The following is a 24,325-nucleotide window of genomic DNA, read 5'->3' as shown; positions in this document are numbered from 1 at the left end:
CAGTCTCATTTCTGAGAAGTAAGGTGGGCCACTTGATTTCAACATCTGAACAAAGTGGACAGGCTAACATGCTGTTCAAACAGTTGGAGAATGTGTCCATAACTCTTCAACCTTGTTGCTAGCAAATAGATCCAAGTTGGCGACACCTGAAACATAAATATTAGCTGGCTGCTTACTTGCACGCGGGCTTGTGCTTGAGAGATTATTTATGAGACGTGTGTTTATATTCTATAATACAGTTGAAGTCAGAAGTTTACATACACCTTAGCCAAATACATTTAAACTCAGTTTTTCACAATTCCTAACATTTAATCCAAGTAAAAATTCCCTGTCTTAGGTCAGTCAGGATCACTACTTCATTTTAAGAATGTGAAATGTCAGAATAATAGTAGAGAGAATGATTTATTTCAGCTTTTGTTTCTTTCATCACATTCCCAGTGGGTCAGAAGTTTACATACACTCAATTAGTGTTTGGTAGCATTGCCTTTAAATTGTTTAACTTGGGTCAAACGTTTCGGTTAGCCTTCCACAAGCTTCCCACGATAAGTTGGGTGAATTTCAGCCCATTCCTCCTGACAGAGCTGGTGTAACTGAGTCAGGTTTGTAGGCCTCCTTGCTCGCACACGCTTTTTCAGTTCTGCCCACACATTTTCTATAGGATTGAGTAGAGGGCTTTGTAATGGCCACTCCAAAACCTTGACTTTGTTGTCCTTAAGCCATTTTGCCACAACTTTGGAAATATGCTTGGGGTCATTGTCCATTTGGAAGACCTGTTTTTGACCAAGCTTTAACTTCCTGACTGATGTCTTGAGATGTTGCTTCAATATATCCACATAATTTTCTGTCCTCATGATGCCATCTATTTTGTGAAGTGCACCAGTCCCTCCTGCAGTGAACCGTGCTTCACGATTGTGTTTTTCGGCTTGCAAGCCTCCCCCTTTTTCCTCCAAACATGACGATGGTCATTATGGCTAAACAGTTATATTTTTGTTTCATCAGACAAGAGGACATTTCTCCAAAAGTACGATCTTTGTCCCCATGTGCAGTTGCAAACCGGAGACTGGCTGTTTAATGGCGATTTTGGAGCAGTGGCTTCTTCCTTGCTGAGCGGCCTTTCAGGTTATGTCGATATAGGACTCGTTTTACTGTGGATATAGATACTTTTGTATCGGTTTCCTCCAGCATCTTTACAAGGTCCTTGGCTGTTGTTCTGGGATTGATTTCCACTTTTCGCACCAAAGTACGTTCATCTCTAGAAGACAGAATGCATCTCCTTCCTGAGCGGTATGAGGGCTGCGTGGTCCCGTGGTGTTTATACTTGCATACTATTGTTTATACAGATGAACGTGGTTCCTTCAGGCATTTGGAAATTGCTCCCAAGGATGAACCAGACTTGTGGAGGTTTTTTCTGAGGTCTTGGCTGATTTCTTTTGATTTTTCCATGATGTCAAGCAAAGAGGCACTGAGTTTGAAGGTAGGCCTTGAAATACATTCACAGGTATACCTCCAATTGACTCAAAGGATGTCAATTAGCCTATCAGAAGCTTCTAAAGCCATGACATCATGTTCTGTAATTTTCCAAGCTGTTTAAAGGCACAGTCAACTTAGTGTATGTACAATTCTGCCCACTGGAATTATGATACAGTGAATTATAAGTGAAATAATCTGTCTGTAAACAATTGGTGGAAAAAGTGCACAAAGTAGATGTCCTAACCGACTTACCAAAACTATAGTTGGTTAACAAGACATTTGTGGAGTGGTTGAAAAACGAGTTTTAATGACTCCAACCTGAGTGTATGTAAACTTCCGACATTAACTGTAACTGCTACAAGAATCAATCAATCAATCAAATGTATTTAGAAAGCCCTTCTTACATCAGCAGATGTCACAAAGTGCTGTACAGAATCCCAGCCTGAAACCCCAAACAGCAAGCAATGCAGATATAGAAGCTCTCTAGAAAGGCAGGAGCCTAGGAAGAAACCTAAGGATGAACCAGGTTCTGAGGGGTGGCCAGGCCTCTTCTGGTTGTGCCGGGTGGAGATTATAAGAGTACAAGATGCTTGAAGTTAGTCATTATTAGTGAATTTGCATTATGCACCGTTCTGGTTAAATTTGTTAAAAAAAAAAAAATCATCTTCATAGATAGACTTCACAGCCAGATCAGTGATTATTGCAACAAAGCAGGTTCAACTATTTTGATAAAATAATGTAATTATTAGTGGGGTTAATACTGTATTTACCTTAATTTGACACACCCTGAATTCATTAGATTATTGCTGACTGTTTGAAATGCAATGTATTTTACCTTTAATTGTACAACAAAGCTCATTTAGAGAGAACTTTTTTTGAAACCAAGATATATATCATGATGGAGATATGATTTGTATGCCGTATTGCCCAGCCCTAGTGGGAATCCTGCAACCTTAAATGTGATGTTGTTTTAATGTGCAAGGGCTTAGCCCTTCCTGTTAATCTCCCAAGCCAATCGAAATATGTAAGGTTACTGCAGATGAGCAGTTTTATTGTCAGACTTTTCTTTTTATACATCTTTATTGAATTTCTTTCCCTTCTGAGTTCCCTTCCAATTTTTTCCACCTTTTTCCTTGCATTAATAGGTTTCTTCGGTGGGGCGAAAGAAAGCCGTCAGGGACAGAGATATGGATTTGTTGTATCACCTCGTCTATATCTCAGGGTTAAACAAAAATTATTGCTGCCTCATCAAGGGAACACAGGGGGCTGATTTGGCTGGGATTGGATTCATTCGTTTGCCCTTCGTTATGTGTTCTTTTATTCATTACCGTTGCGAGCAGTGATATATAAAAAGTATGTGCAGCTACAGTATAGAAGTAGAGCTTTCCCACGAGTAATGATGGAGGTCCCTATTAGGTAACTGTGAGTTCTAAAAGCTGGATGTATATTTCATACGAACCATTCTCAGCACGGAAGAAGGCTGGAACAAATGAATCCTCCCTCATCCACATTTAAACACGGCCTATTTTAGACGCACTTAAACACGCTCGGTCTTTGCTTCTATGCATAACACACACCGCCACATGGACACGTGAGCGCACACGCACACACCCACACACACCCACACACACGTGCACACCAGTGGCGGTCAGTGCCGTTTATAATGAGGGAGGAGGGACTTTTTCATGAGCACGGCCTTGTTACTATTCCAGCATATTGGATGGCTGTCATTCATATTCCATTCACCCAGTTCAATGTAACATGGATAGGTTTAGGCTACTACCTGATAATGGAATTGACCTTTGACCCATCATGAGGTTGCTACAACCTAGCCTAGGAATGAACGTTTACAACGTAGGCGCACACTGGCCGAGAGAACATTTTAAGGTGACAGACAGTGACACATGGACAGACAGTGACACATGCAATAGCGCCTTGCACACTCTTGCCTGCATCTAGCTGATCATTAATCCAACAGTTTCTTTAGGACAAGTTCAGGTGTTTGTTGTCCCTGTTTCGTTTGCTTCCGTTAAAAAAAAGAAGTTTTTCAACAGAATCGGCGGAATGAATACACCCCTGATCACTCATAAACACAGTTCACTTTCATTGCAGCCACGTTGTATTCATTCTAGCCTCTATGCACTCTCCTCCTCTCACCTTTTCCCTTCATTTGTGGACTTCAATGAACAACACATCAGCTGTATGTGACCAGGCGATGCTAGCTAGCTTATGCTTATGCTTTCAGTACTAGAATCAAGTCAAATGTATTTATAAAGCCCTTCTTACATCAGCTGATATCTCAAAGTGCTGTACAGAATGGCCAATACATCTATATCTATATCTACATCTGTAGAGATTCATTCTCTGATACTTTGATTGGATGGACAACATGTCAATTCATGCTGCAAGAGCTCTAATAGGTTGTAGGACGTTCCCTGGAAGTTGTCATAATTACTGTGTAAGTCTATGGAAGGGGGTGAGAACCAAGAGTCTCTTAGGTTTTGTATTGAAGTCAATATACTCAGAGGAGGACAGAAACTAGCTGTCCTCCGGCTACACCATGGTGCTACCCTACAGAGTGCTGTTGAGGCTACTATAGACCTTCATTGAAAAAACAGTGTGTTTTAATCAATTATTTGGTGACGTGAATATATTTAGTATAGTTTTATCTAAAAAGGATAACTTTTTCAATGTTTTACCATTTTTAATTTTATGAAATTCCCCTTCCTACTCTGAGGAGCCTCCACTGGTATATATCCACCCGCATGCACGCTAGCATGAACACAAACACACATACACATGTTCTTATGTCCATTCCCTCCACAATGTAGAAGGTAGCAGTAAGACAACTCCAGCAAAAGGCCACCATATACCTTCACATTGTTTCTTAACTCATATAGATGTATTGGCCAGTGACAGGCAGAGACATTACTTCATCACTATCTGTCTTCTTCTTATCTTTGAGGGGCCCCTGATAGAGTGGATAAGTAGTCACTGCATGTAGTCACCTGGAATTGCATGGAACATACAGATGTAGGACCTTAATTTGATCACTCGTTTGTTCCTGAGAATTATTCTGCGCCAGAGGAAATGCAGTTGAGCTTCGCGAGTCACTAAAAACCCAGACTTAAACACGGTTATACAAACAGCATTCCACTTTTCATCTCGCCTCATTTTGACCAGTTAATAGCCTAACCACCGATCAAGCAGCCTTACAGACTAAACGGTCAAATCCTGTTGCTGCAGGATTCTTTTTTCCGCAACAAGGCAGGCCAAATTATGATCCTACATCTGTAGTTTCAGATTAAGATGCTACCAGTTCTCTTATCATACTGTAGCTTCCCTCACAAACCTTCACTGTGCATTTGTCAAGTTGATGCTCGTCATTCTCTTGCTAAGTGAGCCGGGGCTGGGTTATACGTGTGTGTGTGTGTGTGCATGACTGATGTTACGTTCTTTGGTTCGGTACCCCATCCAAAGTTCACCGTGTTCCTTTCATCATTTACACTGCAACATGTAACCCACAAGCGGAGACAATGGCAGGGTACTACTGCAGTCACACACTGAATCATTTTGCTGTTTTGTGTGTGTGTGTGTGTGTCTGTGTCTGTGTGTGTTTGTCCTGCTGTCATCTGAGACATCTCTCCAGAGCTCCACGATACATTCAAGTAACAATAAAGTATTACATTGTAATCAGCATGACTTGAAACAGAAACATGTTGCTCACTATGTTGCTTACTACATAATAAACTAACTCTCTGAATACGTCTCTCTGCCTCAACAACACTGGCAGAGAGAGACCCGGGACGCCGCCACGAGGGTCATTTGTGTTCTGCTTTGACTCCATTTATCAACAGACAACGGAATTACCCAGACTCCTTTAATGGAGCTCAATGAATCATTAGCAAGGAACCAATAATGTATCACGTCGCTTGAGGCGCTATTCGGAGTCCCGGGTTTGCTCGGTTGGGCTTGTCTCTGCTTCGCACGGGGTGATTTAAATGTAGCCTAATGATCGACAAATACCGTGGCTTCTGTCTTAGTTACTATTTAGAGTCATTTTACACTTAGAGAAAAGTTACTATTACTCTAATAATTTTAAAATGACTCTAAGAGTAAAAAAAAAATCTTACAGTAAACTTCTCACTTTAGAAGTAAGAAGAGGCTGATAATTCCTGGTTGTTACTATGTCTGCAAGACTTTGTCTTCAAACTGGTAAAAAAAAGTGAACTGGCCTCCAGCTTCAAGGGAAAAAGGGATCATTTTGATCTCATGGATGGTCGGTCCTTGCATCCACACCTATACATTTCTCCAGTTCCATCCCATCATACTGGTAAAAGGTTTAACTCGCCTGTGGGCCTCTACCCTCAGCATTTCAATGGCAGACTAAAAGCAGCGGCTTCATTTCAGTTCATTGCTGAAATGTGGGTTGTTTCGTGACCTAGTTCCCCTCATTTGTTTTTGGTGCATGAATCCAACCAGGAAGCATCTCTCATAAAATGGTGTGTTTCAATGTACTCCCAGTATTTGGCAGCTGGGAATTGTATGCCGGGTTGTCCCGAGGCAAAGCCAGGCCCAGCTTAACCACAGCGAGCCCCACTACGCTCTCGGAGCTTCTGAGAAGCTAGCTGACGCACGGGGACCCCCAACAGCTGTTCGCTTGGATGGCTGTTAGCTTGTGTCTCCCCCTGTGTGGGAAGCTCGGCTCATTACGCCTCCATTTCGGCATGGTAATTGTGCGACGTGGGGCCATTATCGAAACCAAAAGGCAGAACCCGGAAGCTACGAAGCTAGAAGCACCCCCACAACCCTTCTCAGTGGACTTGTGGTAGCGTTGACTTGTAGGCACTCCTCCTGCTTGCCTGGAGCCAGACTTGAGGGTCCAATTTGATTTGCAGTCCTGTTCCTCGATTTACCCCCAAGCAGATTTTGGCAAAGCAAGCCCCAGACGGCAGTACATGTACAAGGACGTTCCCTCCAGTGCTTTAGCTGGGCACGTGTTTCATTTAGTGCTTCAGGATGCCTTTTCTCTTCAATACTCTGTGTGTCTCACTCCAAACAGATGTGTACAGTAGGCTATACTGGTAGAGTAGCAGTTTGAGAACCAACCTCCGCTGACGTTGGGGAACCATGAAAACCAAGTCTGGTGTTTCTAATTGACCACACCGTTTCTGAAGAACAGAGAGGTACTTCCTGAATCTGTCCCAATAAGGTTTTCTGTTTTTCCAAACTAGGTCAAAAGTAGAGCGCTAGATATAGGGACTATGGGTGACATTTGGGACTCTACCTCAAAGTACATTTTCTGTACTTAGCGATATGACTTTTTGACTGCTGTAACATTATGTATTAGGAGCTTGAACGGCGCCTGGATGCTTCCACCCCCTTTGGAGCGCTTCCCATGCATGTTTCAGAAGAACACATGAAAGGAGAACTCGGAGAGCTTAAAAGGGAGTATCCCAGTTTGAATATTCCCCCATGTATGTACTTGTATTTCCTTCAAACTTAAAAAAAGAGTCCTACTTTTCAATGATATTTTCTCTCAAGTCACCTTGCCAGTCTGTAAAATGTGCTTTATCATGCTCCAACTGTCTCGTATCCATGCATGCTCGCATAGCCACATACACGCTCTCTCACGCACGCACGCACGCACACACACACAAACACACATATACACCGCTCACACCACACGGCGCCCCAGGCCCATGTTAAAACCCTCAGCGTTGTATGGGGTCTGCCAGGTTGAAAGCTTAGTCTGGCTCTGGTGTATTGCCCAGGTCGGTCCCAGCAGGGGCCCTCAATGAAAAGGCACCAGCGTAGGCAGAGATCTCCCTCTCTCTAGTGCTTTAGCTGGGCGCGTGTTTCATTTAGTGCTTCAGGATGCCTTTTCTCTTCAATACTCTGTCTCACTCCAAACAGATGTACAGTAGGCTATACTGGTAGAGTAGCAGTTTGAGAACCAACATCCTCTGACGTTGGGGAACCATTAAAACCAAGTCTGGTGTTTCTAATTGACCACACAGTTTCGCAAGAACAGAGAGGTATGGCCTGAATCTGTCCCAATAAGGTTTTCTGTTTTTCCAAACAGGTCAAAAGTAGAGCACTAGATATAGGTACTATGGGTGACATTTGGGACTTTACCTCTAAGTAAACTTTCTATACTTGGCAATATGACTTTTTATCACTCCCACAAATGTAGCTGTTAGCCCTTCTAACACACTGGCTTTTTTGTGTGCATCCTTAATGTCCCCCTATTCCTTACATACATTCTGCTCAAAGACACAGGAGTCCCCGTTTGAAGGCATGTCGCATCTCCTGCACACTCTAGCTTTGTCAATGACTCATGATGGCTTGCCTCCTGAACTGCTTGCGAAGACGTCTTTTAGTTGTGTGAATAGGCCGGATGAACGGCGATGAAATGCAATCTAACTATACGAGATGCCTGTCAACGTTTTAAGCTCCAGGACAGCCATTGGAGTGTCCTCGTCCCTTTATGGTCTGCTTAGATTACTGTAAGACTTGTCTTTCATTTCAATTGGGGGGGGGGGGGGGGGGGGTCAGTCAGCAACATATCCCACAGGTCATTGAACTAGCAGTTAGTGTATAATAGTGCTTTATAACATTAATACACACCTTTTGGCATCGGTTATTTTCTCTATGTAGCCTCTTGGATCTATTTTGTTCCTTTTGACTTACCGTAGATGTGCTAGGCTGAACAGTTGTTGTTCTGCTAGATCACGAGCGTGAGGATGGTAAGAGTTGTAGCTGAGAAACCCGAGCCGTTTACAAAGAACCAAGTCTCCTTCTTCCTGCATAACAGCATCCGTTCCCGTCCTAACCTCTCCCTCTCCGTCTGTCAGGTGACCACCCTGGTGAACACCAGCAACAAAGGGCCCAGCAGTAAGAAGAAGGGGCGCTCCAAGAAGGCGCACGTGCTGGCCCTGTCCGTGGAGCAGGCCACGCAGAACTTCCTGGAGAAGGGCGAGCAGATCGCGAAGAACAGCCACGATCTCAAGGAGGAGCTCATCCTCGCCGTGGAGGACGTCCGCAAGCAAGGTATGTCCGCACAGGGACACCTTACCACGGAGTACTCTTGTGTTTAGAGATATATGCATCCATTAAATGGGACAGCAAGGTGAAGAGAGTCCAATGTACTCACAGGGTTACCATACTTGTAGTTTTCTGGTGTATACTGTTCATGGAATGTGACAGCAAGCTCTCCAGACCCCAGGGTGTATTCTGATTCCCATCCGGAACTGCTGTAACAGTATGTATTAGGAGCTTGAACGACGCCTGGATGCTTCCACCCCCTTTGGAGCGCTTCCCATGCATGTTTCAGAAGAACACATGAAAGGAGAACTCGGAGAGCTTAAAAGGGAGTATCCCAGTTTGAATATTCCCCCATGTATGTACTTTTATTTCCTTCAAACTTAAAAAAAGAGTCCTACTTTTCAATTATATTTTCTCGCTCTGAGCCTTAAGTCACCTTGTCAGTCTGTAAACCTTGCTTTATCATGCTCCAACTGTCTCGTATCCACGCTCGCTCGCATACCCACAAACACATACACACTCTCTCAGACGCAAGCTCTCGCACGCACGCACGCACGCACGCACACACACACAAACCACTTACACCACACGGCTCCCCAGGCCCAGGTTAAAACCCTCAGCATTGTATGGAGTCTGCCAGGCTGAAAGCTTAGTCTGGCTCTGGTGTATTGCTCAGGTCGGTCCCAGCAGGGGTCCTCGATGAAAAAGCACCAGCATCGGCAGAGATCTCCCTCTTTCTCTCTCTCTCTCTCTGTCTCTCTCTTTCGCTGCATGACAGTTCCCCTCCTCTTCCTCTCTTCAATCTAGAACACCTGCCCAACAAACAATGTCTGGATTCAGTTCAACCGCGTCACTCTTCAAGCAGACACTTAGCAATCTCGCGCATTCATCGTAGCCAATTTACTGTGGTAGCTATCAATGTGTTGAGAAGAAAGGGTTGTGTTGACCCTGCTTATAAGTCATGTGTTATGTTTTTAACATGGGAATTAATTAGGCTAGATTCCCTTGCTGAGTAAAATGTCAGTACAGAATAGCGTAAGTGTTTGACTATTTTACAGCAGGCTATCTGCTTCAGAGTACAGTATTTGCATTCTTTAATGTCATCGTTTAGGGCTCACTGGACACAAGCAGACATATCTTTTTCCATTTTCCATGTTAACGCCTGTCAGGTTTTTCCAGAACTCATTTATTGACTGTATTTCAATTTGACGGAGGCCCTTCTTCAGGAAGTTGGCACTATCCTCATCTGCTATTGGAGCAGGCCATCAGACTGTTAAATAGTCCCGCACTAGCCGGCCTCTGCCCAGTACCCTGCCCTAAATCATATGAATTGGGTGCCTAACCCATTAGGGCATCCACCCACGCAGCCAGCACCATCAATAAACGAGAGATATTGGCCAAATGTGCCACATGTGTCCTTAAAATCAGCCAATCGCCTAACACTATTCCTTGTGTTTTGATATGAAGAATTACAAAACGTTATAGCCTATTGTTTTATTGGTTTTGATTTTTCCCAAACAACAATTGTCCACCTCATGGTTCAGCTGTCGGAGATTTGAGCACTAAATGCATCAGAGCATGGCATGCATAGACCTGTAGGATTAGGCGTCCACTGTATGATATGAATATACAAAAAATACACGTAAAGCATGAGAAGCTGAGGCCTAGCCCCGGAGAAAGAGAGATGTGCCGGCGACATGCTACGACACAGACATGTACTTATCCTTGTCACAGAGGCTAGCCTACTGCATCTGCTATACAAATATAGGTGTACAGAAGGTGGCTACTTCGTTCATATTTTTGTTAGAAAGATAAACATTATATTGTAAGAATATAGGAGTAACTTTGGTAGGACTAAAACATTATTCCTCACCTCAAGTTCAACTATCAGAGTCAGTTGGAGTGCTGGTGGGTACTGCCTTCATATCATAGGCCTGCAGTATAATAGGTTAATAACCACACCACACCAAACCTTCACAAAAGTTTCTAAACTTTATTAGGGTACTATAAAAAGTAAGTCAAGCCAATTTTATAGGGAAAATACGAGCAGGATAGTATATTTTGTGGCAACCCATTACAGTTAGAACTTGATTTGGCCAAAGGAAATGGCTCAGAATGAAACAAAACACTGGCAAACTGGTTTAAACCTTCTCAAAAGGTCCAGCAATTAACAAGAAAGGCTATTGCCTACAGCAAGAGGCAAATTATATGTATTTTACAACAGGCCTACTTATATAACCTATCTTAAACTAAATACAGCGCACACAATTAAAAAGACAGATTTAACTTAATTTAGCCAACGAAAGTGTCTCAAAAGAATAAAACACAACACGTTTTGCATATTAAAGACCTGGTTTAGAATAACAAATATGCCTACAATAATAACAATGGTATACTGTGATAACAATGATCAAACAAATTATTGTGAATGCCCAAAAAATGTATTAAGTTTAAAAAGTGCATCCTACCTGAAAAGTGAGTTGCACAGTAGCCTGCATCTTTGTCCACTTCCCGTCTTTGTCCAGTACAATATTGAAACGCGGACATTCCCCGTGTAGGCTTTTATTTCTATCCTGAAAAACTCCCCAGTCCTTAATGGTTACAAGCATACCCATTACAGGATGCAGCCACCACTATGCTTGGAAAATATAGAGAGTTGTACTCCGTAATGTGTTGTATTAGATTTGCCCCACCATAACTATTTGTATTCAGGAAAAAGGGATTTGCTTTGCCACATTATTTGCAGTATTTCTTGAGTGCCTTGTTGCAAACAGGATGCATGTTTTGGAATATTTTTATTCTGTACAGTCTTTTCACTCTGTCAATTAGGTTAGTGTTGTAGAGTAACTGCAATGTTGTAGTCACAGCCATTATAGTCTGTAACTGTTTTAAAGTCACCATTTGGCCTCATGTTGTAATCCCTGAGTGGTTTCCTTCTTCTCCAGCAACTGAGTTGGGAAGAACTCCTGTATCTTTGTAGTGACTGGGTTTATTGATACACCATCCAAAGTGTAGTTAATAACTTCACTATGCTTAAATGGTTATTCAATGTCTGATTTTTTTTCACCCATCTACCAATAGATTTGCGAGGTATTGGAAAACCTCCCTGGTCTTTGTGGTTGAACCTGTGTTTGAAATGTACTGCTTGATTGAGGGACCTTACAGATAATTATATGTGTGGGGTACAGAGATGAGGAAGTCTTTAAAAAATCATGTTAAACACTATTATTTCACAGAAAGTGAGTTCATGCAACTTATTAATCAAGTTTTTACACCTGAACTTATTGTCACGGTCGTTTGAATGATTGGACCAAGGCGCAGCGTGCATAGAATTCCACATGTTTAATAAATATGAATCTCACCAAACAAAACAGAAGAAAACGAAACGTGACGTTCTGGGCTGCTCACAGGCAGCTAAACAAAAACAAGATCCCACAAACAACAGGTGGGAAAAGGCTGCCTAAATATGATCCCCAATCAGAGACAACGATAGACAGCTGCCTCTGATTGGGAACCATATCAGGCCAACATAGAAAACGAAAAACTAGAATGCCCACCCTAATCACACCCTCACCTAACCAAATAGAGAAATAAAAAGGCTCTCTAAGGTCAGGGCGTGACACTTATTTAGGCTTGCCATAACAAAGGGGTTAAATACTTATTGACTCAAGACATTTCAGTTTAGAATTTTTTATTAATTTGTAAACAATTTTAAAAACTTTAATTTCACTTTAACATTATGGTAGGCCAGTGACAAAAAATATGAATTTAATCCATTTTAAATTCAGGCTGTAACACAACCAAATGTGGAAAAAGTAAAGGGGTGTGAATACTTTCTGAAGGCACTGTATATATAATTTGAACTGCATGCATCACGAGAAAATGTATTGTATCATTTCACTTCGCCTGTAAGAACGATGATGAACACGGGCATGTCTGATTAGCGGGCATGTCACCTTCGTTGTAGTGCAGACCCTGGTAGCATGCTGGCTGTCAAAGAATAGCTTCCAAGTAGATAGTGAGAAATTATCAGTAGGCCTCATATTACATTAATTAAATCTATGAAATAACCCCCTGTCACACCCTGGCCTTAGTTATCTTTGTTTTCTTTATTATTTTAGTTAGGTCAGGGTGTGACATGGGGGATGTATGTGTTTTGTATTGTCTAGGGGTTTTTGTATGTTTATGGGGCAGTGTTCAGTCTAGGTGTATGTATGTCTTTGGTTGCCTAGATTGGTTCTCAATTAGAGACAGCTGTCTATCGTTGTCTCTGATTGGGAACCATATTTAGGCAGCCATATTCATTAGGTAGTTCGTGGGTGATCATCTATGTCTTTACGTTAGTTGCTTGAGTCTGCACTTTCGTTTTATAGCTTCACGGTCGTTTGTTGTTTTGTATAGTTTGTCAGTGTTCTTCGTTTCGTTTTCGTCTTCAATAAAACGAAGATGTATTGTTATCACGCTGCGCCTCGGTCCTCCCCTCTTCCACAATACGACGATCGTGACACCCCCCCCCCCCCAAGCTGTTTACAGACAGTTAACACTATTCTGCATATATATGTTTTCCCATCTTCAATCAGTTAAATAACATTGTTAAAATGTTTTCATACAGTCAGAAAAGCAACAGTCCTGTCCGAGCCCCATATGCGAGCGCACCGTGGCCGCTTCGCAGTTACAATGCAGCCAAGCTGTGTCTGTATGTGCCTATTCACCGAAAGAAAAAGCACAGGATATTTGTGTCTTGATAAAAACAGCTCTGCTTGCAGGCCCGGTTAAACGCTTGGCCCCCTCAGCTGAAACATGTGCCACCTCAGTCCCTATATAACAATACATCAAACTGCTGTGTAATTTGACCTTCAAGAAGATAGAGGATGCTTCCTAAATGGCACCCAGTTCAGTCCCTGGTCGAACGTAGTGCACTATATAGGGAATAGGATCCTAATTGGTTTAATTGGCTCAATACTTGGCCCTGGCCAGGTCCAATAACATCCAATCCGAAATGTTCACTAATCAATGGTTGAGGGTGGGTCTGGTGCCCTTGAAACAAAGTGGTGTTTTCCTCATCTGCCCTTCGAAAGACAGTAAACAGCAACGAGTCAAAGTGAGTTATTTGGAAGTGGGTTTGAAGCCCAGAGTTGAAAACAATATCTCTTGTCATTTTCTCTTGCACCCTCTAGTGCTGGATTTGCTCACGCCAGTCTAAACCCTCTCCTTTCTATGCAAATCTGATTCTACGCATACACAGTTCCTGTGACTTTCACCAAAATTCCCAGGTTTCCAGAAATTCCTGTTGAAAGATTTTCCCGAAATCAGGAGTGAATAAGCAGGACATTCAAAGGAAATGCACGACCCTAGTTGTAGCCTCGCCTCTATACCCGACCATCCATTTCACACACTCATCCCCTGGCCCCATTACAAACTTCCCAGGCCTAGCATGACTGCTAACTTTTCTATCCCAGGGAATAGCTTTGTTTTGGTGTTTAATTTACGTGTTTGGAATTGAAATACGATGACTCGTCATATGCAGACACAAACCCTCCAAACCACGCTAAAAGTTTAGGGGAAAGTTTTACCGAGCGTGGACTGTCGTTTGGTTTTCCGAATCCCGAACTCCAAAATCTCATTTCCCAGTGGTTAAGCGCTCGGCGGGTCAGCGTAATGGGGCGATCAAACGTTCCCTCTCTCTTGATGGATTAGAAGCAGAAGGAAACCGTGTGTGTGTGTGTGTGTGTGTGTGTGTGTGTGTGTGTGTGTGTGTGTGTGTGTGTGTGTGTGTGTGTGTGTGTGTGTGTGTGTGTGTGTGCATATGTCGGAGTGTGTGGTGCGTGTGTGCGTGTGTGTGTGTGTAAGAGAGGGAAAGTGTGATACGTTCCTCTGATTGATACCCATTAAGCTCGGGCCCTGGCCCTGGCTTTGGAGAATGTAACGATCCCGAGATGTTTACTCCGCAGTCACGCAACGTTAATGCTTTGATTGTCCGTGGTCGGTAGCACCGCCGCCTCCGCAGTGTCGGAACACCGTATAGGCAATAGATGCCTGTTGAAGGGCCGGGATTCAGCCATTTGTAAACATGTCACGCCGAAAGCCTGTGGCTCGGTACAACCCTCACCGATCTCCAATGTGTAACACTACGCCTCATCAAATAGTGCTCTGTTATCGTCTTGGGAAGGTTTCTTGTCAGGATGGCCAATGTCGTCTATAAAGTCACTTACAGTTGTTTTCCTGCCTGTAAGTTAAGTCCCATTCAATGGCTGAATGGAGTTCAATGAGCCCTGGCTCGAAGCGGATGTTTTCCTCCGATTGGAATTGGATTGTACTGTATGTTCAATACTCAGATCAGCAGAAAGAGAAGTGGGGGCTTACCACCGGCAGCTGTTGTACACATATTCATCATCCATCTGGCTCTCGACATCTACCGTTTCCTCACATTTCATAGTGTGCACTGCAGACAGACTTGACACCATTCCAGATCCATGAAATGGATCAGTGGCACACAGGGCCGTGCAATTCCTCACTGAGCTTTGATCAGAGTTTCCACTTGTGCCCTAGTTAAGCCACGGGCGAGGGAGAAAGAGTGTGAACGAGAGCATGAGGATGAGAGTGGAAGAAGAAGATAATGGAGAAATGGAAATGAAGGAAGACTGCCATGGAGAAACAGGGAAAGAGGGAGAGGACAGACGAGCCAGAGAGTGCGGCCTGTGTGTGTGTGTGTGTGTGTGTGTGTGTGTGTGTGTGTGTGTGTGTGTGTGTGTGTGTGTGTGTGTGTGTGTGTGTGTGTGTGTGTGTGTGTGTGTGTGTGTGTGTGTGTGTGTGTGTGTGTGTGTGTGTGTCTCTCTCTAAGTATTCAGGCCCCTTGTCACGTTCTTCCTTTGTTTTATCTTCATTTAGTAGGGTCAGGGCGTGAGTTGGGGTGGGTTGTCTATGTGTGTTTTTCTATGTTGGGGTTTTGTGTTCGGCCTGGTATGATTCTCAATCAGAGGCAGCTGTCAATCGTTGTCCCTGATTGAGAATCATACTTAGGCAGCCTGGGTTTCACGTTTGGTTTGTGGGTGTTTGTTCCTGTGTCAGTGTTTTGTGCCACACGGGACTGTTTTCGTTCGTTTCGTTTATTTCATTCGTGTGTTCCGTCCTGTTCGTGCGTTCATGTTATATGTTCACAAGTTCAGGTCTGTTCACGTCGTTTATTGTTTTGTAGTTTGTTTAAGAATTTTTCCGTCTTTATCTTTCTTAAATAAACAAATATGTATTCAACCCACGCTGCGTTTTGGCCCGATCCATGCTCCTCTTCAGACGAGGAGGAAAAGGACCGTTACAGAAACACCCATCACCAAAGGACCAAGCAGAGTGGTAAAGGACAGCAGCGGCAGAAGACACAGGACTCATGGACTTGGGAGGAGATTCTGGACGGCAAGGTACCCTGGGCTCAGCCAGGGGAATATCGCCGTCCAAAAGCAGAGTTGGAGCCAGCGAAGGCAGAGAGGCGCTGGTATGAGGAGGCAGCGCGGCGACGCAGTTGGAAGCCCGAGAGTCAGACCCAAAAATGTATTGGGGGGGGTAACACGGGGAGTGTGGCTAAGCCAGGTAGGAGACCTGAGCCAACTCCCCGTGCTTACCGTGGAGTACTGGTCAGGCAGCGTGTTATGCGGTGGAGCGCACGGTGTCCCCAGTACGCGTGCTTAGGCCAGTGCGGGCTATTCCACCTCGCCTCACTGGCCGGGCTAGGTTGGGCATCAAGCCGGGTGCCATGAAGCCGGCTCAACGCATCTGGTCTCCAGTGCGTCTCCTTGGGCCGGCGTACATGGCACCAGCCTTACGCATGGTGTCCCCGGTTCGCCAGCACAGCCCAGTGCGGGCTATTCCACCTCGCCGCACTGGCCTGGCTACGGGGAGCATTAAACCAGGTAAGGTTGGGCTGGCTCGGTGCTCAAGAGCTCTTGTACTCCTTCACAGTCCGGTATATCCGGTGCCACCTCCACGTACCAGTCCTCCGTTTTGTAGTTTGTTTAAGAGTTTTTCCGTCTTCGTCTTTCTTAAATAAACAAATATTTATTCAACCCACGCTGCGTTTTGGTCCGATCCATGCTCCTCTTCAGACGAGGAGGAAAACGACCGTTACACCCCTTGGAGTTCTTACCATTTTGTTGTGTTACGAAGTGGGAATCAAATGGATTTCATTGTCAGTTTTTTGTCAACAATCTACACGAAATACTCCGTAATGTCAAAATGGAACGTTGTTGAATACAAAGACCAGGGAGCTTTTCGAAATCCTCATAAAGAAGGGCAGTGATTGGTAGATTGGTAACAATAACAAATCAGGCATTGGATATCTCTTTAAGCATTGTCAAGTTAATAATTATGCTGTGGATTACGTATTAAACCACCAGACACTTCAAAGATACAGTCATCCTTCTGAACTGAGTTGCAGGAGAGGAAGGAAACTGCTCAGGGATGTTACCATGAGGCCATTGGTGATTTTAAAACAGCTACAGAGTTCAAAGGCTGTGATGGGAGAAAAAACTGAGCATGGATCAACAACATTGTAATGACTCCACAATCATGATCTGAATGACAGAGTGAAAAGACGAATACAAAATAATATCCCAAAACATGCATCTTGTATGTGACAAGCCACTGAAGTAATACTGCAAAAAAAACACAGCAAAGAAATACACTTTTTGGCCTGAATGCAAAGCCATATGTTTGGGGCAAATCCAACACAACACATCACTGACAAAGAGAGAGAGAGAGAGATGTGGCTGAGGTTGGAGGTGGGTCAGCAGTGATATCACACCAGATAGACTTCAGTATTTGACGTTTGTCTAGGTCCCCAAGACATCGGGAGAAGCCTTCAATAGAGTCCACCAAGGGAAACGTATGCATGTATTACCATCTAGTAGGTGTTGTGGATGGGGATATAGAAAAAGGGCTTAAACTACATGCTAGGCACTTTTTATTTTATTGTATTCTGTTTTAACCTTATTCCAAACCTTTACCCTTACCTTAACCAGTGGGGATATATTCCTAAACTCATCCGTGAAGTTTATTTCTGTTTTAACATCCTTAATCCTTATCTACTTTCACTTCCCATTGGGGTTAACATGGTTTTTGAATGACTACCTCATCTCTACCTCATCTCTGTACCCACACACACAATTATCTGTAAGGTCCCTCAGTTGAGCAGTGAATTTCAAACACAGATTCAACCACAAAGACCAGGGAGGTTTCCAATGTCTCGCAAAGAAGGGAACAGCCTATTGGTAGCAGGCATTGAATATCCATTTGAGCATGGTGAAGTACTTAATTACACTTTGGATGGTGTATCAATACACCCAGTCACTACAAAGATACAGGTATCCTTCCTAACTAAGTTGCCGGAGAGGAAGGAAACTGCTCAGGGATTTCACCATGAGGCTAATGGTGACTTTGCAACAGTTACAGAGTAATGCCTGTGATACAAAGCATTATGTTTGGAGCAAATCCAACACAACACATCACTGAGTACCACTCTTCATATTTTCAAGCATGGTGGTGGCTATATCATGTTATGGGTATGCTTGTCATTGGCAAGGGCTAGGATTTTTCTATTTTTTATTATAGTTGATTGACTGTGAGCATTTGATGAAATACACGCAGCATCATAACTTGATCTCTGAAACAGTCTGTGATTAGCAGAGCATTTGTGAGCGCATACGAAGCTGTTTGGGGAGACGGGGGCTATACCGGGGATATAGGCTACTGAATATAACCTATTCAGATAGAGAGGCTATTGCGCTGTTTCCTCCCGCATGTTGTTGGAAGACCAATGCAAAAGTAATATGAGGATTGGGACACACAAGTGTTACTTCATGAGTGGATTTTTAAACGAATGACTTGCATGGACACGTGGTTTTGTTTTGGAATGTGAGTTTGTTTGGCATTTTGCAATGTGCGTCTAACTATTGATTCAGTGGGGGTTGAATACTTCTCGAATCAAGATATATTAGTGTTTAATTTTTCACACTATTTTTTCAAATGTTCGAATTTTTCTTCCACTTTGACATTACAGAGTATTTTGTGGAGTTGACAAAAAATGCAAATTAAATCAATTTGAATCCCACTTTGGAACAACAAAATGTAGAAAAAGCAAAGGGGTGAGAATGCTTTCTGAAGGCACTGTATTCCCATGTGCATGTACAGTATCTACACCAATATTTACGTGTTGTATTGTACATGTCTAGTAGTAAGTGTACACTTCCTAGCCTGAACTTCTCTTCGTGTGTGCAGTGTTTCGCAATCTTAATCCACAGTACACCAAAGCGGTAGGAAACCAGGGAACCATTTTGTTTCTTCCTGAGTGGTGGTAGTGAGCTGAAACTCTCCCTTAGTTTTAGCCCTGTGGTGGTGGTTGCATAGCGGCAGCCTCCTCCTGCGTGGCCCAGGCAACCACGCAAACACAGGAGGCTGGAGGTTGTAATGTCGTAACCCAGGGAACCATGTGGAATTCATAGACAGAACAGAGAGAAGGAGTTGTGTTTCTGTGTTCCCTTTATCACACTTTATCTGTACATCATATATGTCTGCCTTAGACAACACGTATGTTGTATGACCGTTCAAATGCAATCCAGCTTGGTTCATGTCAGGGGAAGCCATAGTATGGTCCTAGACAGAGTGCAGTTATTTTCAGGTGGCACTAGTGGTACATCTTACAGTGGCTCCCATGTAAACCCCAGTCGTTGGATCTAGAGGGGTAATTAGGAGTCACCTCAGACTAGGCTGATCCCAGATCTGTTTGTGCTGTCTTGCCAACTCTAATTGTCAGATATTGGCACGGTTAAGGGAACAGGCTAACCTCAGACAGAGCAGAGCTTTAGTCTCACTGGGGAATACTCTCTCTGTCTGAGGCCTTCTGATTCATGAAACCACTGACTGATTACACTGACTGTCTCCCCTTAAAGCACTATGGGGGAATCCGTGGCTTATGTCACCTGATGAAAAGTACAGATACATCCATAGATCATACACAGAGAAGCAAGCACACACACACACACGCACGCACACACACACACACACACACACACACACACACACACACACACACACACACACACACACACACACACACACACACACACACACACACACACACACACACACACACACACACACACACACACACACACACACACACACACACACACACACACACACACACATCATAACTCATCCTTCCAGGCCGGTGACGAGGCAGGCAGTGTGTGTGTGTGTGTGTGTGTACGTGTGTGTGTGCGTTACAGTGACAGTTTGGTGGGCTTAGTGAATCTCCGCAGTCTGAAATCAGCATCCATAATTTAATCAGGAGGAGACGATTGGACGATAGGACTCAGAGGGTGATAGACAAGATTATAGATTTGATGGTGGCTCGGGCTGCACACTGTTAAAATACCCTTTAGCTTCAGGGCTTTATGGGCAAGGACCTCTCTTTCCACACAGTACTCCTGCTAGCTCCTGTTCCATTTGCCTGTCTGAATTCTCCATAAATATAGAGTGAGAACGTTAACTATCTTTTCACTTTTTTCTCCAGACGCAAAACAAATAAATGGCAGTATGATCTTCAGGCAGTGGGAACCTAAAGTGGGTGAACTGGATGTGGGCTTTCAGTTGAAAAGCTCCACGTATGGTAGTTCTTGACACAGTTCCTCGTGACTATATAACTTAAAAAGACACGTACAAATGTACATTCGAAGTAGTGGTTGATCCTTCAATAAAGGACTGCTACTGTCATGGATTAGTCATCGAATAGAGAATCAGACACCATTTACAACTTCAATCTTCTAGAATAGTGCCCCGTCAGCATCAACAATCCCCTCTCTCATTATCTGCATCCATAATGGCACTTTATTCCCTTTATAGTGCACTACTTTTGACTCGGGCGCATTTGGGACGGATACAACCTTCTGCTACACCCTTATAATGGGACTTAATGGGATGTGGATTGTGGACGTTTCTTTTCCTCCCAATGGGGTGTGACTGGGTCTGCTGTCCCTTCCTATAGCTCAAGGTCAGCTGGCTAGTTCTTCCTGGTCTCATGGGCAGCCAGGGATTCAGCCTGATTGATTCGTTTCCTCATGAGGAGAGATCTTTCCCATTAACAGTGAAAGGTCAAGCGTGAACACGCACGTACATATGCAAGGGACACACGCACACATACAGTGTATTGCAAAAGTATTCAGGCGCCTTGGATTTCTTCACCTTTTTATTGTTACAACATGTTATCAAAATGGATTTAATTGTCATTTTATGTCAAAAAATCTACACAAAAATCTCTAATGTCAAATTGGAATCATGGCTAGGCAGAAATGTTCAAGTCTTGCCATAGATTTTCAAGAAGATGTAAGTCAAAACTGTATTTTGGTCACTCAGGAACATTCACTGTCTTCTTGGTAAGCAACTCCAGCGCAGATTTTGCTTCAGTCTGCTTTACACCAGTAACTGGGAGAGCATGTACTTAGCTCTATTCCATGTCTTTTTATCCTACAAAACTCCCTAGAACTTGCCGATGACAAGCATACCCATAACATGATGCAGCCACCACCATGCTTGAAAATATGAAGAGTGGTACTCAGTGATGTGTTGTGTTGGATGTGCTCCAAACATAATGCTTTGTATTCAGGACATAAAGCTATTTTCTTTACCACATGTTTTGCAGTTTTACCTTAATGCCTTGTTGCAAACAGGTTGCATGTTTTGAAATATTTGTTTTCTGTACATGCTTCCTTCTTTTCACTCTGTCAATTAGGTTAGTATTGTGGGGTAAATACAATGGTGTTGATCCATCCTCAATTTTTTTCTATCATAGGCATTAAACTCTGTAACTGTTTCAGTCACCATTAGCCTCATGTTGAAATCCCTGAGCAGTTTCCTTCCTCTCCGGCAACTTAGTTAGGAAGGATACCTGTATCTTTGTAGTGACTGGGTGTATTGATACACCATCCAAAGTGTAATTAATTACTTCACCATGCTCAAATGGATATTCAATGCCTGCTACCAACAGGCTGTTCCCTTCTTTGCGAGACATTGGAAACCTCCCTGGTCTTTGTGGTTGAATCTGTGTTGGAAATTCACTGCTCAACTGAGGGACCTTACAGATAATTATATGTGTGGGTACAGAGATGAGGTAGTCATTCAAAAACCATGTTAAACCCAATGGGAAGTGAAAGTAGATAAGGATTAAGGATGTTAAAACAGAAATAAACTTCACGGATGAGTTTAGGAATATACCCCCACTGGTTAAGGAAGGTAAGGGTAAAGGTTTGGAATAAGTAAAAATTAAAATAAAAAGTGCCTAGCACGTAGTTTAAGCCTTTTTTCTATATCCCCATCCACAACACCTACTAGATGGTAATACATGCTCACGTTTCCTCTAGTGGACTCTATTGAAGGCATCTCCTGATGTCTTGGGGACCTGGACAAATGTCGAATACTGAAGTCTATCTGGTGTGATTTCGCTGCTGACCCACCTCCAACTTCAACCACATCTCTCTCTCTCTCTCTTTGTCTCGCTCGCTCTCTCTGTCTCACTCTGATCCCCCTCTGCAGGTGACTCAATGCGCGTGGCCTCCCAGGAGTTTGCTGACGACCCCTGCTCCTCAGTGAAGCGCGGCACCATGGTGAGGGCTGCCCGCGCCCTGCTCTCCGCCGTCACCCGCCTGCTCATCCTCGCCGACATGGCCGACGTCATGAGGCTGCTGGCCCACCTGAAAATTGTACGTGACTCATAGTCTACGACTACTCTATAACGATGTCCTTTTGCTCTTCTCCACTGATACAAGGGACACATCTCAATTGCCTTAAGTGGCAACCACTCCTTGTCTCATCCGGAAGAGATTGAGATGCACCCCAACCCATGGGATTTATCCTGAAGTGATAGTGAAGTTTGTGCATTTCAAACATCTGTGATTGTCACCCCATGCATCCAATGGTTTGATTAAGCAACTAAGGTGGAACTTATGCGTCTGAGTACAAACCTTTGGTCTAGGACCCTATTGTAACCTCTTAACTTTTATTCAAACGCTGTGAACGACGGTGGCCTTTAGAAAGGCTGTTTGAAGTCGCTGCCGGTTAGTCTGCATATCTTTAAACGCGCCACAGAGAGGCTCCCCTACCAGCTACAAAGTCAGCTGGCCTTTGTAGATAGACCCAGCAGGACACCGTCATGCACGCACGCACGCACGCACGCACGCACACACACACACACACACACACACACACACACACACACACACACACACACACACACACACACACACACACACACACACACACACACACACACACACACACACACACACACACACACACCTCTCCCCTACTGTATGTGAAAGAGCGAGGTAGCTAGAAATCGTAAGATAACACAAGGGCTTTCATATGCCTTTGGCTATCAACAGGGACAGACATAGTCAGGCTACAGAATAGTCAGCATCTTTAGTAAGTACAGTCACCCTGTCCTCTTAGTCATGGGCCCTGGTCAGAGTAGTGTACTAAATAGAGAATAGTGTGCCATTTAGGATACATCTTTTCTCTTCACCTAGTATGTGGACGGACACTGTATCAAAACACACGCCTTTGGCGATCCATAGAGGCATTCTTGGACACCTTCAGTGAGTAACATCCCCATGTCCTGTCCCATCCCCTCCCCAGTGTATCCCAGCATGCCCTGCTCTAATCCACAGCGCCACTGATCATCGCTGATCCCTGAGAGCTCTACGTTCCCCCTGGGCCATCGATTAGCATATATATGAGCCAGAACCTCAGTAGTAGAGCACACACACAGACACACACACACACACGCTGGAGCTTACACACAGACAGACAGACAGACAGACAGACAGACAGACAGACCTGATGTGATATCAGAGCCCAATGGATACCCGCTATACGGAACAAGGAGATATGAACCACACGTACTGTACATGTCACACCGCTTGGATGGAAGGCTTATGAAGCCTTTATGTTTACAGGACACATACATATCACAAGTTAGGGTTTGGGCTGGAGTGCTTTTATTGTGATCCAGTACAGTGCTGGAACAACTGGCCAGACCTACACACACACACACACACACACACACACACACACACACACACACTCTCAAACAGTTCATCTTCTAGAACATTTAGGGTGTCCCCGGGAGCCGAGAGGGGGCTTAACTCCAGTCTGTGCCTAAGCTTCGCCATCAAAGGCCACTTACAAGTTCTCTTTCTCTCTCCTCTCTATTTCACTCTTTCTTTCTCTCTCTCTCTCTCTCTCTCTCTCTCTCTCTCTCTCTCTTTCTTCTTTCTCTCTCTCTCTCTCTTATCTGTCTCATTTTCTCTCTCACTCTCTCTTTCCATTACAGGCTCTGTCTGCACTTTCATAATGGCTATAGAAAGTAGTTGAGAATAAGGATGGACCAGCACATACAGGGATGAGGATCACTAAAAGGGGACCATTTAAAAAAACTCACACAAGTTAATGGCCACACAAAAAAAGCTTGCAAATTCATTTTGGTCCCGCCAAGCAAAGTGCCTTATTGTTTTTTTATACAGATGTAGGATTTAATTTGATCACCCTGATGCAGGAGAACCTTCCTGCAATGCAGGACATTTAAATCTTGTAGTGTATTTGAGATTTAAAAAGGCTTCTGAAGTTGGTAATTTCCCCTTTGAAATTTCAGACCAGATTTCTTTTCTACCCCTACAAAAATGTCCATTAATTATAATCCACATAATAATTCACATTTCACTGTTGCTGGAGGATTATTTTCCTGCTGAAGCAAAATGGCTCAAATTGA

At 43.7% G+C, this 24,325-nt stretch overlaps 1 protein-coding gene across 1 annotated transcript in view; it reads left to right on the top strand.

Annotated features, from left to right (window-relative positions):
* The first annotated feature begins 8,201 nt into the window (after positions 1-8,201).
* Positions 8,202-24,325, top strand: part of LOC129855793 (catenin alpha-2-like) — a 515,406-nt gene continuing 499,282 nt past the window's right edge. Inside the window, exons 1-2 of the mRNA XM_055923816.1 lie at positions 8,202-8,523; positions 22,093-22,259. Of these exons, the coding sequence (XP_055779791.1) occupies positions 8,217-8,523; positions 22,093-22,259 (474 nt within the window). The 5' untranslated portion in view covers positions 8,202-8,216. The remainder of the gene's footprint in view (positions 8,524-22,092; positions 22,260-24,325) is intronic.

This window comes from Salvelinus fontinalis, chromosome 5 (assembly GCF_029448725.1).
Source record: "Salvelinus fontinalis isolate EN_2023a chromosome 5, ASM2944872v1, whole genome shotgun sequence".
Lineage (NCBI taxonomy): Eukaryota > Metazoa > Chordata > Actinopteri > Salmoniformes > Salmonidae > Salvelinus > Salvelinus fontinalis.
Note: the sequence above shows the minus strand (reverse complement) of the source record. Positions and strands in the feature narration are given on the sequence as shown.